The following is a 19,539-nucleotide window of genomic DNA, read 5'->3' as shown; positions in this document are numbered from 1 at the left end:
ATCATTCGAGGCAGATGGGAGAGAAACAGGAGAGGAAAATATTGAGGAAAATTTCGGTCCAGTCTACTCAGAGGGAATATGGATGAAACGGAAGTCTCTAGAGCTTTATCAGCGTTCTGAAAAGACCAGCGACACCATCAGGAAAAGGCGATTCAAGTTTTATGGCCACATTCTATTTATGAAGAATGACAGGCTCTTGCTCTCTTAATGAAATTCAAGAACTATGAATCCGTTCAGGAAATTGGCATCCCACAGGAAATTATTCAAGATCGACTCCAATTCAAGAAAGCAGTCAAGAACCATCAGTTTGCTTAGAAAATAAATACCAGGTCCAATAAATCACGGACTAAAGAAATTTTTCAGTACCCAGATTTTGGGAGTAGAAAAATCAGCATCAACTAAGTAAGTTCTGTCCTGCTCCACAGATGACGTAACGTTTGAGAAATCTTGTTCCCAATTAAAATTGAAAGAAGAACTGATCACTTCCTCAAACCTGAAGGAAGAATTATCAGAATTTGTATAAATAAAAAATACCAGGTTGAAGGAGTCTGGAGAATCCTTCCCAATGAAACTGTCTATCGAGAGACTGACCCAGTTACCAGCATGATGAAAAAGAAACAATCTATTATTTATTTATTTACTTATTTGTTTATTTGCTTGTTTGTTGGCTTGTTTATTTATTTATTTATTTATTTATTTATTTATTTATTTATTTATTTATTTATTTATTTATTTATTTATTTATTTATTTATTTATTTATTTATTTATTTATTTATTTATTTATTTATTTCACGTCCTACGATTACCAGAAAACAGGATGTTACGACAACTAGTGGTGATAAATCTGGGGAAGAAGTCAGGAGGGTATTGGATCAAAGAAATTTAAGATGATCTCAAAACAGTTGGACTCGAAATTACAGATGCAGAGAAGAAGAATAAAATTACCTCAAGAATCACAAATTTCCAACTGAAATGTTGTAAATAATGCCTGTAGAAATTTCAGACAAATTAATAACACTGTGATTAGAACGAATGAAGAAGTGCTGGGCAGATAAGAAGAATCAAACAGACTCAGGTGGTCCAGAGTGGCCAATAAAGTGAATAATAATAAACTCTATAAAAACATTGAAAAAATAGGACGACGATGAGGAAAAGAAGACTGACCTTTCATGGACGCATTCAAATGATAAATCAAGAGAGGCTGGCCAGCAGAATACTCCTTCTACAAGATAAGTGAAGAACACAGACTGGCTGGCTTGCACAAATGCACAAAGTCCTAGCAGAAGGAGGAACAGATACAGGAAACAATAACATTTAGGAAGAAGTTTACAGGAGTGAGGGATTCGCCCGAAAAACCACTGGCCAAGACACGGAACATCACGACGGAAGAACGGGAAAAGAGAAGCCAAATATTTAAGTATCCTTGGCGAGAGAGCAAAGAAAAGGGCGCTAGTCCGCGTGAAAGAAGGGCAGGTAGACAGGTAGAGTGTGTAAACGTGGCCCGCAGATGGCCGTATCGATGAATGATAATGTTCTGAGTTTTTCATACGATATTAGTAGCCCAGTCGTTAGGAAGAATAGCTAGATCATCTGCAGGGGCCAAATACTGCAGATGTATCTTCTTCTTCTTCTTCTTCTTCTTCTTCTTTTTGCTGTCGTTTCGGTCATCTGCGAACTGACGGACTTGCCAAAGTTTTTTATAAACTCTTTTAATATATAGATAATAATAATAATAATAATAATAATAATAATAATAATAGATCCACGTATTTCCTTGGCCCAGAGAGGGAAGGAACCTTGAGAGATGAAAGGCTGGACAAAGCATAAACGAAACTTAAAGAATCGTAAATAAATAAATCAATGAAAAGCTCTGATTTTTTTCCTATGGACTAATATTTCTAACAACAGAAAAAAACTGCATAGTAAAGACAAGTTTCGCCTTAAGAACTTGGAAGCTCTGATATTTAGATTAGAAGAGTTCATAAGTTCAGAAAATTTACAATATTTGGGGAGGAAAACCCCAATCTCGAAAGAATCAGTCAAAGACTTGTGACCGGTAGGTCTTATAAATTGACTTAACATAACACGGAGAGGTTTATTAGGAGGTGTTACGTAATTCATTTCCCGAAATGTAGCAAGAGTAACATTGGGATTCTGATTCGCCGTACCCCTAATATTTAAGCAAACTCATAATATAACTGTTGTGCAGGGTAGACCATAGTTGTTACTGGCTTCAGTTAGTTTGCCTTCTAGCCTATTAGGCGTAAAATTTCGGAATCGGGTATTCATTATGTCGGCTCTCGGTAAAATGAGTGGGGAACGAGAAAGAGAGAGTTCATATTAACCTGATATGTTCATTCTATTTAGTCCAATAAGTGAACAGCTTATCTAATATCTAATTTCTAATTAAAACACAAATTTTCAGTAATTTTTTCTTCTGTTAGTGGCTTTACGTCGCACCGACACAGATAGGTCATAGGCGACGATGAGATAGGAAAGGCCTAGGTGTTGGAAGGAAGCGGCCGTGGCCTTAATTAAGATACAGCCCCAGCATTTTCCTGGTGTAAAAATAGGAAACCAAGGAAGAACCATCTTTAGGGCTGCCGACAGTGGGATTCGAACCCACTATCTCCCGGATGCAAGCTCAGAGACTCGCGCTCCTAACCGCACGGCCAACTCGCCCGGTTTTTCAGTAATCATCTTAGTCCAAACAATGGGGAATTTTACCTGGAAAAATTCATGGCAGTTCTGGAAATTGGCTTATTCCATACTTCTTGGGTCACTGAATCCGAATTTTTAAATTCCCACCCAAAATTCCCCGCAATGCCCCGAAATTCTGAAAAAGCGAAATGTGGAACTTAAAAATCAGATTTTTTTTAATGTTTATTTTTGGGAGATAAGTATAGCTTCTTCATTCAAACAGTAATTAAATATTTCAGATATGGCACTGTAGAGTGTATCAGAATTCTACCGACAAAAAAAATGTCACGAATGCTCTTCGTATTGTGTTAAAGAATGATGGTGCAATCAGACAGGTGGAGAAAATTTTTTCTTTCGAGAAAATCAGGTTACATTTTTACTTCCGGTCGCGCGATTCAAATTGAGTAACTCGCCGCCAGGGCACACGCCCCAGCCGTACTTCAAAGAAGGGAGGGGAAGTGGTTTGTATGATGGAGACGGAGATAATGCTCCGTGTTTATGAGCAAGTTCCCTCGTTCAATCGCGCAGGATTGTTCAATCAATCACTACTGATCTGCATTTAGGGCAGTCGCCCAGGTGGCAAATTCCCTATCTGTTGCTTTCCTAGCCTTTTCGGAAATGATTTCAAAGAAATTGGAAATTTATTGAACATCTCCCTTGGTAAGTTATTCCAATCCCTAACTCCCCTTCCTATAAATGAATATTTGCCCCAGTTTGTCCTCTTGAATTCCAACTTTATCTTCATATTGTGATCTTTCCTACTTGTATAGACGCCATTCAAACCTATTCGTCTACTAATGTCATTCCACGCCATCTCTCCGCTGACAGCTCGGAACATACCACTTAGACGAGCAGCTCTTCTTCTTTCTCTTAATTCTTCCCAACCCAAAATTTGCAACATTTTTGTAACGCTACTCTTTTGTCGGAAATCACCCAGAACAAATCGAGCTGTTTTTCTTTGGATTTTTTCCCGTTCTTGAATCAGCTCTTGACTCTTACAGGCAATATCCACAGTTCGTTTATTAAGCAGACACAAACAGTACAAGAACGTACTGTAATTAAGACACACTTGTCAGTCAAGGAATGCACCAGATCGTTTCTCCTCTCGTCTGTTAGTCGCAGTAACGTTTTTTATTATTTAACATGCTCGAAAATGCAGCACTGCCACCCCACTTCACTCACAACTTTGTAAATGGAATGAAATACTGAACGTAGGAAACAATACTCCCAATGGTTTGATTACAGTACTTCGATGAACAGTTTACAACGCTGTAGCAGTCACCTTTAGGCTCTGTTCAGGATGTGTGGCGTGTCGTGAATAACCTGAAAAGCTACCTGTATTCTTGGTACAAGTTCATCTTCTCTTTCTACGGGGATCAGTTTGTACAGAACAAACTGTACACTGCTGACCGGGGCTAAGAAGCGACTATGCAAAACGAACGAGGAAATTCGCACTGAGCATTATTTCTGTCTTCCACTTCCCACTTCCCCTCCCTTCCCTTCCCTTCCCTCCTCTGACGCACAGCACGCGCTCCCGGAAGTAACAAAGGAAGCTCATTTTCTCGAAAAGAAAACAATTTTCCGCCAATCGGATCGCACCATCGTGATTAACATAATACGAAGAACATCCCTGACTTTAGTAGATCCCCAGAAATCTTACCAATCCCGGCAGCCTGTCTAGCTTTCAATTTTTGTATGTTTTTGTAAATATATATTCTTCCTTCCTGAGAGTTTCAGGAGACTCGTAAACTCGCCGTGTGATTCTCACATTTGAAGTAAGTAAGTAAGTACTGAAAATCTTACTTAATGAGTTTATCCATGTTCTTGAAGTTCTTTCTGGCGTCCTGGTAGCTGAAGTCGTTGCCCATCGTCACTAGAATGTTATCTGTCCTGTAGTACCGACTTTGCTCCTCACAGAAGTTGATGAAGTCCTGAACCTGCAGACAAAACCACTTCACTCTTCAGACACTAAGCTTATTCTACAAACAGTTTATTAACCTGATTGAAAAGGGAAACTCCACCCCAGGAGAGGAAATCAAAATTCAGAGATTTGCCGAGGAGATTGCTATTTTACCTGAGTCTGCAAAGAAGATGTGAAAGAAATGCAAAATGGTATGGCCACATCCTTCGACAAGAAGTATAAGATCGAAGTAAATAAATCCAAAATAAGAGTAATGGAGTGTAATCGAACGAATTCGGATGATTCAGGAAATACTAGACAAGGAAATGACAGCCCTCATATGTTAGTGCGGGGCCTCTCAAACGCCCTAACTCACGCGTGCAAACTGAGGCGCAGAGGTTCTGTGCACAGTGTATCGTTCTCACTCGGCTCGCCTCGAACCAGCGCGTCGTCTCGGGGCGACTCGGCTAAGATCGGTTCAACTCGGCTCAAATATGGAGCGCTACGAAGCAAGTGAGGAAGAGGGAGACTGGCGGAGCGAGCGGGACAGGCGCAGAAAAAGAGAGAGAGACACAGCGCTATTGCTCCAAATCGAGAAGTGGGGGTCTTCACTCAGGTCAACCAAGCGAAAGTCGTCTTTTGCACCGTGCACCGCGCAATGCACTGGTGCATGCATCCTGAGAGCTCCTGGGTTAGTGGCTAAACATATAGCCACCGCTTATTTCTCTGTACTCTCAACTTAATTTTTCTCTCTAGTCTGCAAGATATTGTGTTAGTGCAGTTGGTATGGGAGTAATTTTGATTAGACCAGTGTGTTTTGATTGCTTATTATCGCAGTTGTTCCCATATTGGATGGCTAAATATTTAACTATTATTCAAGCAGGTTCAGAAAGCGAAAGATGACCAAATATTTGTAGATTAAGTGGCCACATATGTAGTGATGCAAGTGTAATGGACTAGTACAACTTGGAAACAATTCTCTAACCCATGGACAAATAATAAAAATATCGAGCTCAATTATTATTATTACGATTATTATTATGGTTTTTATTATTATTGTTGTTTGTGAGGTGTGGCTATGAAGTTGTTTACGTCTCGTATTATTATTATTATTATTATTATTATTATTATTATTATTATTATTATTATTATTATTATTATTATTATTATTATTTTCGTAGTTCTGTACGGACTTTAATTGGTATAAATCATGTTCTAATTATTTTTGTATTATTTGTGAGGTTATGTCATGAAACATCTACTGTATGGATATTAATATGAGTTTATTTAATGTACGAACACGTAATTAATAGTATGTAATTTATTATTACCTGTAAATATGATGTATAAATCCAATGCAATATTGTCACTAGAATTGTATATAAAATTACATTCTTTTGTACATAGGCTATTGGAGATTCGAGAAGATTCGAGAAAACATGTTGTGTCATACTTTTCTAGAAACCTGGCCAGGCAATGTATAAAAATAGGCAGTCTTGAGAGTTGGAGTTGAGTTGTTAGCAAGACTTGTAGTGGAAGTCGTTAGCCGAGTGGGTGAACGCATGTTGTGATTTCGTTGTGTTGGCAGTGGGTTGACATACTAATGTAGCAGTCTTCTTCTTCCTCTTCGTAGAAGTGTTTTGTTCAAAATGATTGTTTATTAATGTGTGTGTAAATGTGCATCTAATTTGTAAATAAAAACAGTATACACAACTGAGAGCATTTATGTGTGCGTCTTTGTAGTTACAACAGTAGCCACCAACCATCTGTGCAAAAAAGGGTACGAAGAAATGTGACCGTTGAAGGGTTAAACGAAATACCTGAATATTCTTAATTGAGTAGTAGTATAACTAATGGTGGGAGAAGTGAAGAGGACATGAAATGCAGACTAGCACAAGCAAAGGAAGGTGGTTTTCTTTTGCTTCTTTCTTTCTTTTTTCTTTCCTTCTTTCTTTCTTTCTTTTTCTTCCTCAATCCATTTATTTCACAGGGTTGGTTTTCCCTTAAACTCAGCGAGGTATCCCACGCCTACCGCCTCAAGATCAGTGCCCTGGAGCGTGAGACTTTGGGTCGGGGAAATATAACTGGGGAGGAGGACCTGTACCTCGCCCAGATGGCCACACCACTAGTGCTGAACAAGGGCCTTGTGGCGGCAGAGTATGGGAAGTTTGGAAGGCATAGACATGGAAGGGGGAAGGAAGTGGCCGTGGCATTAAGTAAGGTACCATATCGACATTTGCCTGGAAGAGAAGTCGGAAACCACGGAAAACCACTTCGAGTATAGCTGAGGTGGGAACTGAAACTCCCTCTAGTCTGTTGACCTCACGAGGCTGAGTGGAATCCGTTCCAGCACTCATACCACGTTTCAGATTTCGTAGCAAAAAATGGAATCGAACCCGAGCCTCCAGGGGTGGCAACTAATCACACTAACCACTACACCACAGAAGGCCTGTCTTAAGAAAAGAAATTTGCTCACGTTGAGCAGAAACATAGAAAATAACAAGCTCGGAAAGAAAGAGAAGGGAAGCCTTTGAAATGTGACGTTACAGAAGATGTTGAGAGTGGGATGGACAGATCGAAACTCGAGAGAAGAGTTACTGAATCGATTTGGTGAAATTAACCCAGAAGAAGAGATAGAATGATAGAACATATCATAGGACATCCAGGACTTGTTCAATTTTTTTTTACGGGGAAAGAGTAGGCTGTAAGAACGGTAGGGGTAGACAAGGATGAGAAATCGCAGAGTGAAAGGGAGAGTCCCCCCCTCCCCAACGACGATTTTACCTCGAAGTTTCATCCCCACTAAAATTGCCCACCGGGGGTGGGGATCCTTTCATTATAAAATAATAAGAAAATATAGAACACATATATTAATGAAATTAATGTTTTTTCTACTTTTAAAAAGTGGTATGAATGCTAGAACGGGATCCACTCTGCCTAGGGAGGTCAACTGAGTAGAGGGGGTTCGATTCCCACTTCAGCCATCCTCGAAATACTTTTCCGTCGTTTCCTGCAGACAAATGTCGAGATGGTTCCTAACATAAAGCCACGGAAGATTCCTTGACACTCTCTTGTCTATACCTTCGAAACTTCCCACCCCCCACATAATAGGTGAGGCCACCGGGGCGAGGTATTGGTCCTCCTCCCCGTCGCTGAGTCCAAGGGAAGAAACAACCCTGGAATGTAAACGGATTAAGAAAGAAAGAAAATAAATAACCGCCTCCGTGGTGTAGTGGTTAGCGTGATTAGCTGCCACTCCCGGAGGTCCGGGTTCGATTCCCGGCTCTGCCACGAAATTTGAAAAGTGGTACGAAGGCTGGAAGGGATTCCACTTCCCATCCCCCCGCAAGGCCCCTGTTCAGCATAGCAGGCGAGGTCGCCTGGGCGAGGTACTGGTCATCCTCCCCAGTTGTATCACCCGACCCAGAGTCTGAAGCTCCAGGACACTGCCCTTGAGGCGGTAGAGGTGGGATCCCTCACTAAGTTTAAGGGAAAAGCCAACTCTGGAGGGTAAGCAGATCAAGAAAGAAAGAGAGAAAGGATAAAAAGAAGAATTGCAGTATATTAAATACTGATAGCGAATCACAATTTGCAAATCTACTTTTGGTGTATTGGAAATAGTCCCATATTATTCACTACAACATACTATTACAGCATTGTGTCTTGTAAAGCAAATCCGTTGTACATGCGTGAATGGTTCTTACTTGGTCCAATCTCAATTGCATTTCATTACCCAAGATCGCAATGCTATTGCGCTACGTAAATATATAGCCTCGCGGTAACGAGCCGTAGTACGGATTCGGAGTGTCGGAGTTCGAATCCCAGTGAGGTGGCGAAATTTTACTGAATATTATAAGAGAATGTCAAGGAAGTGAGTGGAGCAGAGCAGCCAATAGAAAGCTAGTCGCAAGGGCGGTATAGATGATGTCATAATGTCGATATGCAGGACTGGAGAAAGTTGGAAACGCAAGACTCAAATATTACGGACGCGAGAACACGAAGAAAGAAGTCTGAAGAATGGAAGTCCTTTAAGTGGTTAGGAAGTTGTTCGACGTGACTAAAGAACTGCCTTCAAGGGTTCGACTGAAAGTGAATTATGCGCCTGTAAGCCAGGCAACCCTGCAGAGTAGGATTCAGCGATGTATTTTGGATTTAAGAAAGGTAGGGTCGGACGACAATTGCGTTTGACGTGTCCTCAACAACTAGCCCGCCCTAAAACTCCTCCCTTCTCTTTTGAACTTTATTCCCCAGTACCTCACTGCGAATGTTGGACAGTGAGGCGTGGTGTTGGGGTAACTCCCTGTATTATGAAAGCTGAACTCTGGAGTTCAAATCCGAATACGACAGAATTTTTTTCTGAATAGTAAATAACTCATTCCTATTTAAGTCAGCAATTCATTACGTATATATTTTTAACTCCATCGTGCCTAATAAATCAAATTCGTGGTACTTACACTTGAGTGATGGATCTTTTCACAGCCTTTCTCTTTAGAACTTCATTACCCAGTATCTCAATGACAACGTCCGACTGTGCTGTATGGTCTGGGGGTAACGTACTGGAGTAAGGAAGGTGAGCAGTGGAGTTCAAATCACAGCTGAGCAGATAATTTTTACTGAATAGTAGATTAATATAATTTCCAGGAATTGAGTACCATGAAAGTGAAAAATTCAAAGCATCCAAGGGAACAGCTGAGTAGAAGGTGTTAATAACGCTAAGTCCCAATATACTCATGTGCGCATGCGTGAGCACGTGATCGCTTAGAACCAATCAGTGTCCAGAAAAAAATCTTGGATTTCTGGTCTGCTGATAAATGTAGGGCCAAGGGCGGGTTAGTGGCTTGGGAACACGTCAAGGCAGCGGTCGACCGACCAGCGAGGGGGACCGGAGCCATTACCCCAGCTGTCTAAAATACAGGGGGGACTCTATGTCGGTTTGTTAAAGAAAAGAGGTCATTGAACCCTGCTGTGCAGGTTGCCCACCACACAGGCGCTTCCCCTATTTTCAATTCAACCCTTGAACGACTTCCCCTACTCATACCGTATTTCTTCTCAACTATTTCCTTGGCATTGTCGTTTTGCAGAATTCCTTAGTTCATATTTTGTCATCCGCCATATTTCAGATATTTGCTTCAAGTTCCCGAAGCCATCCATGTCGTCGCCATGACACCTTCTATTCAGCTCTTCCTATTGGATGCTCTGCATCTTTCACTCCCTTGGTACTCTATTACTGAAAGTTATATGCATTTACTATTCAGTAAAAATTGTCCACCCTACAGGGATTCGAACTCCAGTGCTCCGCATCCATACTCCAGTCCGTTACCCCTAGACCATACATCACTGTCGAGCGTTGTCACTGAGACACTGGGTAATGAAGTCCTGAAGAGCGAAGAGAGAAGAAGATCCATTCACTCAAGTGTACGTACGAAGAGTATGACTTATTAGGCGCAATGTAGTACAAATGTACACGGAATTAATTATTTAAATAAGAATCAGTTACTTCCTATTTAGAAAAAATATTTCGCCGTACTGGGCTTCGAACTCTGGCGTGCACCTTCCATAACGCAGTGCCGTATACCGACACCACACATCACTGTTGGGCTTTGGAATTCAAATACTGGGTAATAAGTATCGAAAGGTAAGGGAGCTAAGAAAGTCCATTCGCGCTGGTAAGTGGAAGTATAAGGGTGGGGTAGTTGTTGGGAACACGTCAAATACAACTGTCGTCCGATATTACCTGACTTAAATACAGTCAGCACTCTACGCCGTTTATCCTAAATACGTCGTTGAATGCTACTGTACGGAGTTGCCTACTTCCTTCTTTCTTTCTTTCTTTCTTTCTTTCTTTCTTTCTTTCTTTCTTTCTTTCTTTCTTTCTTAATCTGCTTACCCTCCAGGGTTGGATTTTCCCTCGCACTCAACGAGGGTTCCCACCTCTACCGCCTAAAGTGTAGTGTCCTAAAGATTCAGACTTTGGGTCGAGGAATACAACTGGGGAGGAGGAGCAGTACTTCTGCCAGGCGGCCTCACCTGTTATGCTGAACAGGGGCCTTCGTGGGGGATGGGAAGATTGGAATGGAGAGACAAGGAAGAGGGAAGGAACCAGCCGTGGCCGTAAGTTAGGTACCATCCCGGCATTTGCCTGGAGGAGAAGTGGGAAACCACGGAAAACCACTTCCAGGATGGCTGAGGTGGGAATCGAACCCACCTTTATTCAGTTGACCTCCCGAGGGTCCGCCTCTGTGGTGTAGTGGTTAGCGTGATTAGCTGCCACCCCCGGAGGCCCGGGTTCGATTCCCGGCTCTGCCACGAAATTTGAAAAGTGGTACGAGGGCTGGAACGGGGTCCACTCAGCCTCGCGAGGTCAACTGAGTAGAGGTGGGTTCGATTCCCACCTCAGCCATCCTGGAAGTGGTTTTCCGTGGTTTCCCACTTCTCCTCCAGGCGAATGCCGGGATGGTACCTAACTTAAGGCCACGGCCGCTTCCTTCCCTCTTCCTTGCCTATCCCTTCCAATCTTCCCATCCCTCCACAAGGCCCCTGTTCAGCATAGCAGGTGAGGCCGCCTGGGCGAGGTACTGGTCATACTCCCCAGTTGTATCCCCCAAACAAGAGTCTGAAGCTCCAGGACACTGCCCTTGAGGCGGTAGAGGTGTGATCCCTCGCTAAGTCCGAGGGAAAAACCGAACCTGGAGGGTAAACAGATGATGATGATGACCTCCCGAGGGTGAGTGTACGCCGTTCCAGCCCTCGTACCACTTTTCAAAGTTCGTGGCTGAGCCAGTAATCGAACCCGGGCCTCCGGGGGTGGCAGCTAATCACACTATCCGCTCATGGTACTTACACTTACGAGTATGGAGCTTTTTACCGTCTTTCTCTTTAGAACTTCATTACCCAGTATCTCAATGACAACGTCCCACTGTGCTGTGTAGTCGGGGGGTAACGCACCGGAGTAAGAAAGGTGAACAGTGGAGTTCAAATCCCAGCAGAGCGGATAATTTTTACTGAATAGTAGATTAATATAATTTCCTGGAATTGAGTACCAAGAAAGTAAAAAAATTCAAAGCATCCAAGGGAACAGCTGAGCAGAAGTTGTTAAAAATGCTAAGTCCCAATATACTCCTGTGCGCATGCGTGAGCACGTGATCGCTTAGAACCAATCAGTGTCCAGGAAAAAATCTTGGATTTCTGGTCTGCTGATAAATGTAGGGCCAAGGGCGGGTTAGTGGCTTGGGAACACGTCGAGGCAGCGGTCGACCGACCAGCGAGGGGGACCGGAGCCATTACCCCAGCTGTCTAAAATACAGGGGGGACTCTATGTCGGTTTGTTAAAAAAAAGAGGTCATTGAACCCTGCTGTGCAGGTTGCCCACCACACAGGCGCTTCCCCTATTTTCAATTCAACCCTTCAACGACTTCCCCTACTCATATCGTATTTCTTCTCAACTATTTCCTTGGCATTGTCGTTTTTCAGAATTCCTTAGTGTTCATATTTTGTCAACCGCCATATTTCAGACATTTGCTTCAAGTTCCCGAAGCCATCCATGTCGTCGCCATGACACCTTCTATTCAGCTCTTCCTATTGGATGCTCTGCATCTTTTACTTCCTTGATACTCTATTACTGAAAGTTATATGCATTTACTATTCAGTAAAAATTGTCATCCCTACAGGGATTCGAACTCCAGTGCTCCGCATCCATTCTCCAGTCCGTTACCCCTAGACCATACATCACTGTCGAACGCTGTCAGTGCGATAGTGGGTAATGAAGTTCTGAAGAGAAAAGAGATAAGAAGATCCGTTCACTCAAGTGTACGTACGAGAAACTTGATTTATTAGGCGCAATGTAGTAAAAATGTACACGGAATTAATTATTGATTTAAATAAGAATCAGTTACTTCCTATTTAGAAAAAATATTCCGCCGTACTGGGCTTCGAACTCTGGCGTTCACCTTCCATAACGCAGTGCGGTATACCGACACCACACATCACTGTTGGGCTTTGGAATTCAAATACTGGGTAATAAGTGTCGAAAGGTAAGGGAGCTAAGAAAGTCCATTCGCGCTGATAAGTGGAAGTACAAGGGTGGGGTAGTTGTTGGGAACACGTCAAATACAACTGTCATCCGACATTACCTGACTTAAATACAGTCAGCACTCTACGCCGGTTTATCCTAAATACGTCGTTGAATGCTACTGTACGGAGTTGCCTACTTCCTTCCTTCTTTCTTTCTTTCTTTCTTTCTTTCTTTCTTTCTTTCTGTCTTAATCTGCTTACCCTCCAGGGTTGGATTTTCCCTCGCACACAGCGAGGGTTCCCACCTCTACCGCCTCAAGTGCAGTGTCCTAAAGATTCAGACATTGGGTCGAGGAATACAACTAGGGAGGAGGAGCAGTACTTCTGCCAGGCGGCCTCACCTGTTATGCTGAACAGGGGCCTTCGTGGGGGATGGGAAGATTGGAATGGAGAGACAAGGAAGAGGGAAGGAACCAGCCGTGGCCGTAAGTTAGGTACCATCCCGGCATTTGCCTGGAGGAGAAGTGGGAAACCACGGAAAACCACTTCCAGGATGGCTGAGGTGGGAATCGAACCCACCTTTATTCAGTTGACCTCCCGAGGGTCCGCCTCTGTGGTGTAGTGGTTAGCGTGATTAGCTGCCACCCCCGGAGGCCCGGGTTCGATTCCCGGCTCTGCCACGAAATTTGAAAAGTGGTACGAGGGCTGGAACGGGGTCCACTCAGCCTCGGGAGGTCAACTGAGTAGAGGTGGGTTCGATTCCCACCTCAGCCATCCTGGAAGTGGTTTTCCGTGGTTTCCCACTTCTCCTCCAGGCGAATGCCGGGATGGTACCTAACTTAAGGCCACGGCCGCTTCCTTCCCTCTTCCTTGCCTATCCCTTCCAATCTTCCCATCCCTCCACAAGGCCCCTGTTCAGCATAGCAGGTGAGGCCGCCTGGGCGAGGTACTGGTCATACTCCCCAGTTGTATCCCCCGACCAAGAGTCTGAAGCTCCAGGACACTGCCCTTGAGGCGGTAGAGGTGTGATCCCTCGCTAAGTCCGAGGGAAAAACCGAACCTGGAGGGTAAACAGATGATGATGATGATGACCTCCCGAGGGTGAGTGTACGCCGTTCCAGCCCTCGTACAACTTTTCAAAGTTCGTGGCTGAGCCAGTAATCGAACCCGGGCCTCCGGGGGTGGCAGCTAATCACACTATCCGCTCATGGTACTTACACTTACGAGTATGGAGCTTTTTACCGTCTTTCTCTTTAGAACTTCATTACCCAGTATCTCAATGACAACGTCCGACTGTGCTGTATGGTCTGGGGGTAACGCACTGGAGTAAGAAAGGTGAGCAGTGGAGTTCAAATCCCAGCTGAGCGGATAATTTTTACTGACTAGTAGATTAATATAACTTCCAGGAATTGAGTACCAAGGAAGTGAAAAATTCAAAGCACCCAAAGGAACAGCTGAGCAGAAGGTGTTAAAAACGCTAAGTCCCAATATACTCCTGCGCGCATGCGTGAGCACGTGATCGCTTAGAACCAATCAGTGTCCAGAAAAAAATCTTGGATTTCTGGTCTGCTGATAAATGTAGGGCCAAGGGCGGGTTAGTGGCTTGGGAACACGTCGAGGCAGCGGTCGACCGGAGCCATTACCCCAGCTGTCTAAAATACAGGGGGGACTCTATGTCGGTTTGTTTTTTTTAAAAAAAGGTCCTTGAACTCTGCTGTGCGGGTTGCCTACCACACAGGCGCTACCCCTATTTTCAGTTCAACCCTTGAACGACTTCCCCTACTCATATCGTATTTCTTCTCAACTATTTCCTTGGCATTGTCGTTTTTCAGAATTCCTTAGTGTTCATATTTTGTCAACCGCCATATTTCAGACATTTGCTTCAAGTTCCCGAAGCCATCCATGTCGTCGCCATGACACCTTCTATTCAGCTCTTCCTATTGGATGCTCTGCATCTTTCACTCACTTGGTACTCTATTACTGAAAGTTATATACATTTACTATTCAGTAAAAATTGTCCTCCCTACAGGGATTCGAACTCCAGTGCTTCGCATCCATACTCCAGTCCGCTACCCCTAGACCATACATCACTGTCGAGCGTTGTCACTGAGATAGTGGGTAATGAAGTTCTGAAGAGAAAAGAGATAAGAAGATCCGTTCACTCAAGTGTACGTACGAGAAACTTGACTTATTAGGCGCAATGTAGTACAAATGTATACGGAATTAATTATTGATTTAAATAAGAATCAGTTACTTCCTATTTAGAAAAAATGTTCCGCCGTACTGGGATTCGAACTCTGGCGTGCACCTTCCATAACGCAGTGCCGTATACCGATACCACACATCACTTTTCGGCTTTGGAATTCAAATACTGGGTAATAAGTGTCGAAAGGTAAGGGAGCTAAGAAAGTCCATTCGCGCTGATAAATGGAAGTGTAAGGGCGGGGTAGTTGTTGGGAACACGTCAAACGCAACTGTCGTCCGACATTACCTGCCTTAAATACAGTCATCACTCTACGCCGGTTTATCCTAAATACGTCGTTGACTCCGCCTCTGTGGTGTGGTGGTTAGTGTGATTAGCTGCCACCCCCGGAGGCCCGGGTTCGATGCCACGAAGTTTGAAAAGTGGTACGAGGGCTGGAACGGTGTCCACTCAGCCTCGGGAGGTCAACTGAGTAGAGGTTGGTTCGATTCCCACCTCAGCCATCCTCGAAGTGGTTTTCCGTGGTTTCGCACTTCACCTCCAGGCGAATGCCGCGATGGTACCTAACTTAAGGCCACGGCCGCTTCCTTCCCTATTCCTTGCCTATCCCTTCCAATCTTCCTATCCCTCCACAAGGCCCCTGTTCAGCATAGCAGGTGAAGCCGCCTGGGCGAGGTACTGGTCATACTCCCCAGTTGTATCCCCGACCAAGAGTCTGAAGCTCCAGGACACTTCCCTTAAGGCGGTAGAGGTGGGATCCCTCGCTGAGTCCGAGGGAAAAGCCGAACCTGGATGGTAAACAGATGATGGTGATGATGATGAATTTGGATTTTAAATCGCTCAAGATAACATTTACATTTTTCGCGTCCCGATAGAAATTGCGTTAGGACAAAGTTGGGCACTAATACTTTATTCTGAAGTTGATCTTTAACCTCGGGAAAGAATAGTTCTCTTGTAACAGATCATTTCAAGCTAGAAGTGCAGTTATAATTTCATTGAGATTTTAAAATCTACTGGTGTAGATGTTGGTGATCTTCGTATCATTCCCCATCTGTACTGGAATCAAACAGCAGAGGTCAAAATAGAAGGAACTACTATACGAAGAGGTGTCCGCCAGGGATGTGTCCTGTCCCCACTCCTTTTCAACATCTACTCTGAAGCTGTGTTCAGAGAGGCTATGGAAGATGTTAATCTAGGTATCAAGATCAATGGCTATGTCATTAATAATATCCGATTTGCTGATGGCACGATTGTGTTAGCCAGCAACCGTAGTGATCTTCAAATCGTTATAAACAACATCGTGAAGACCAGTGAAACGTACGGTTTATCCTTGAATATTAACAATACCAAGCTAATAGAGTTCTATAAAACACCAAAACAGGCCTCCCTTTACATCAACAACATCCTCCAACAAGTATCTTCCATCAAATACCTTGAAACTTTAGTGAACCAGCATTGTGATTGAAAATGTGAAATCTTATCCAGGATTGGACAAGCAAACAATATGTCCAATACCATGAGAACCTTATTCACCAGCCGAGAACTCAACCTCCAGCTCAGAGTTCAAATGCTACGTTGTTATGTCTTTCCTGTCTTTTTGTATGGTTTCGAAGAATGGACGCTCAACCCTTTATTGGAGAAGCGGATTGAACCTTTTAGAAATGTACTTATACAGAAGAATACTCCGAATATCTTGAGTAGAAAAGAAGACAAATGCAGAAGTCCTCAACATCTTGAATAAGAAGGAAGAGCTTCTCATAACCATCAAGGAGCGTAAGCTTTGCTACCTCGGGCACATCATGAGAGGTGAACGATATGAACTTCTCCGACTGATCATTCAAGGGAAGATTGATGGTAAAAGATCTGTGGGAAGACGGAGAAATTCCTGGCTGAAAGACTGGCGGCGGTGGTATGGACATACGTCGATAGAAATCTTCCGTCCTGCTGTTTTGCGTGTAATCATAATCAATTGGATCGGCAACCTTCGGAGGGAGACGATGTCATAAGAAGAAGTATATGTTCTGATTTGTCGCTTAACATATAACTTATAACATTGGAAGTTCATTGACCTCATTACCAATAATATCAACCCAGTTACTCACCTTCTCGGGCACGTTGTAGTCACCACTACGCTTGTTGTCGTTAATAGTTTCATCATTACACAGCACATCGAAACAGAAGCCAGAAGGAGAGCTGTAGAGTTTGTAAAGTATGGACGTGAAGAGGTTTGCCCTGTCACCTGGAAACACACCAAGGCCTGTTTTACTCTCCTTAAAACTGAAGGGGTGAGAGTGTTATTAACTAGCCGGAGCTCATCACATCAGATTGTACCTCGTAACTTCAATTGCTCTGCTAGTAGAGATGGGCGAAGTGACACTGTTAACTCTTGCGAAACATTCCATACGGCACAGCGAATTGCTTCGAAGCAGTATGTCGACACAGTGTTTCACGATGGCGTTGGCGTGGTGAACTATGAGCCACGCTTCATAGCTAAGTTCCGTTCACTGAATAAAATGCTCCACGTTCTCATAATGATGACATATGAAGTTCATGAATATTTAATTAGCAAATGTAAAAAATATACAGTATGATAAATACATAATGTAAAGTATAATAAGCAGAGCCCGGATTTTTATGCATTAATAGGTTAGGATGCAAACTTACTGAAGCGATTAGCAAGTATAGTATACCTTCACAACGATTGTGCCATGGGGTTTGCATAAATATTAGGGGTACGCCCATCGGAACCCCTATAATTTATGATACTCTTGCTACATTATTGAAGAGCGGGTCTGACACTTCCTAGTAACCAAATTAGTTTGCAATCTGACATGTTACTTAAAAAACATTCGGGCTTTAATAATAATTATCAGTCTATAGTAATAAATTGCGTTTTGCTTCTTCACTACGCGCTTACAATGATACTAAGATAAGTTGTGCAGTTAAAAGCATGCTAAAACAGTAACTTGTTTGAATACTTATACAATTATTAATTAAATTTAAGAATTCAAAATATGTATTTTGTGCACGACAACAAGCTTAATCTAATCCAGTTACAAAAACATAGTAAAATAGTAGTCTAAGGAAATTAACTAACTTGAATCATAATAAAATGAGTAATGAAATCTATAGTTCCGTTTCTATGAGATTCGACTTGACATTTAACCGGAAGTCAGACACTGGTGCCAAATTGTTACGAGTACAAACAGCTACAAACTACACACCACACGAAAGAAAATGTATATACTCGAATATACAACCTCTGGCAATAAAGTTCGGTGAATAGTCCTGTACTATCAACATAGATGAACAATACACTACAGTGACCTTACTGCCCTTCGAAATAGTCCCCTCCCATAACTATGCACTGCTGAGATCGGCGATACATGTCCTGGAAACTTTGCAAGAAGGTTTCCTTTGGGATGGTGTTCAAAAGCCTCGTCACGTTTCGTTGGATGCCAGGAATATCGTCAAATCTCTTTCCTTTCAAAGCGAGTTTGAGTCGTAGGAATAGGAAGAAGTCTGGAGGATTGAGATCTGGCGAGTATGGGGGATGTTCAAGTTGCACCACCCCCTTTTATGGCATGAACTGTTTGACGATATTGGCTATGTGTGGGCGAGCGTTGTCATGGACAAAAAACCATGAACCTTGTTGTGCGTACTGGGGTCGTACCCTGCGTAGAAGTTTCATGACACGGGTAAAAATTTCACTGTACTGTGCAGCATTCAAAGTCGTTCCCTCAGGTTGAAATTCCTTGTGGATAATGACTTGACTATCGAAAAAGGTTATGAGCATCGTTTTGATCCGTGACTTTTCGGCTCTGGCCTTTTTCCGACGAGGGGATACTGGAGAACGCCATTCCATGCGTTTCAGGGTCGTACCTAAGACACCAGGTTTCATCCTCAGTGACAATACAGTTCAAGAAATCTGGTGTCACATTCGCTGTTTAGACAAAATCCTGTGAAGTCTCTAAATGTTCCTGCTTCTAATAGTCAGTCAAGTGATGTGGCACAGGAAGAGAACACGTTTTCCTCTTCCCTAACTTTTGGTCGTTCATGTTGCTGTTCGCAGTTCAGAACCAACGCACTAAACACGCACTGTGTCAAACGGCACTCATACGATGCTCAAATGAACAACGTTGGGAGCAGGTGGTCAAAACCTGCTGCTACGCAGGTGCAGCGTTGCGTGTCGCCAGTGTTGCCGGATCGACCGTTCTGACTTCATTCACGAAACTTTATTATCCCAGGCTGTAAGTCCAGATTCAATTATTCTTCGTAGTGACATGCAGAACTATCATAAGATGAACAATAACACATAACACATTTCGGATAAGGCTATAAGATAAAAATAGAACAATGCTCGAACAGACAAAACGCAAGAAAATAAGATGAAATTTCTACTCACCATCCAGAAGCGCTCGTGTTACTGATAGATTAAATTTCTCCTAAGGAAGGAAACAATCCTACAAAGGGAATACATCACTCATTTCTGAGTCACCATCGACAACATAATCGTCTGTGAACCTTTCCCTCTCCCAAGCTTCAGTTATCTCGGACTGTGTCTCACAACCTTGTTTCAGTCTTCCTCACTTACACGACCTACGGCTTCTCAAAAAAGTCTTTCAATTTCCGGAGCTGTCAAGCGTCGGTTATTCGCAGCTGCATATTCCTTCACTTAGGCACAAATAAGTTCTATGGCGTTAAAATGGCAATGGTATGGTGGAA

General features: G+C 43.0%; 1 protein-coding gene across 1 annotated transcript in view; it reads right to left on the bottom strand.

The window, feature by feature from the left end:
- The window catches only part of LOC136882349 (lysosomal alpha-mannosidase-like), a 375,461-nt gene that overhangs the window by 331,969 nt on the left and 23,953 nt on the right, over window positions 1-19,539 (bottom strand). The window contains exons 6-7 of the mRNA XM_068229321.1: window positions 16,917-17,053; window positions 4,505-4,638 (exon numbers count right to left, since the gene is read on the bottom strand). Of these exons, the coding sequence (XP_068085422.1) occupies window positions 4,505-4,638; window positions 16,917-17,053 (271 nt within the window). The remainder of the gene's footprint in view (window positions 1-4,504; window positions 4,639-16,916; window positions 17,054-19,539) is intronic.

This window comes from Anabrus simplex, chromosome 10 (assembly GCF_040414725.1).
Source record: "Anabrus simplex isolate iqAnaSimp1 chromosome 10, ASM4041472v1, whole genome shotgun sequence".
Taxonomy (NCBI): domain Eukaryota; kingdom Metazoa; phylum Arthropoda; class Insecta; order Orthoptera; family Tettigoniidae; genus Anabrus; species Anabrus simplex.
The sequence above is the reverse complement of the archived record's forward strand: the minus strand, read 5'-3'. Positions and strand labels throughout refer to the sequence as shown.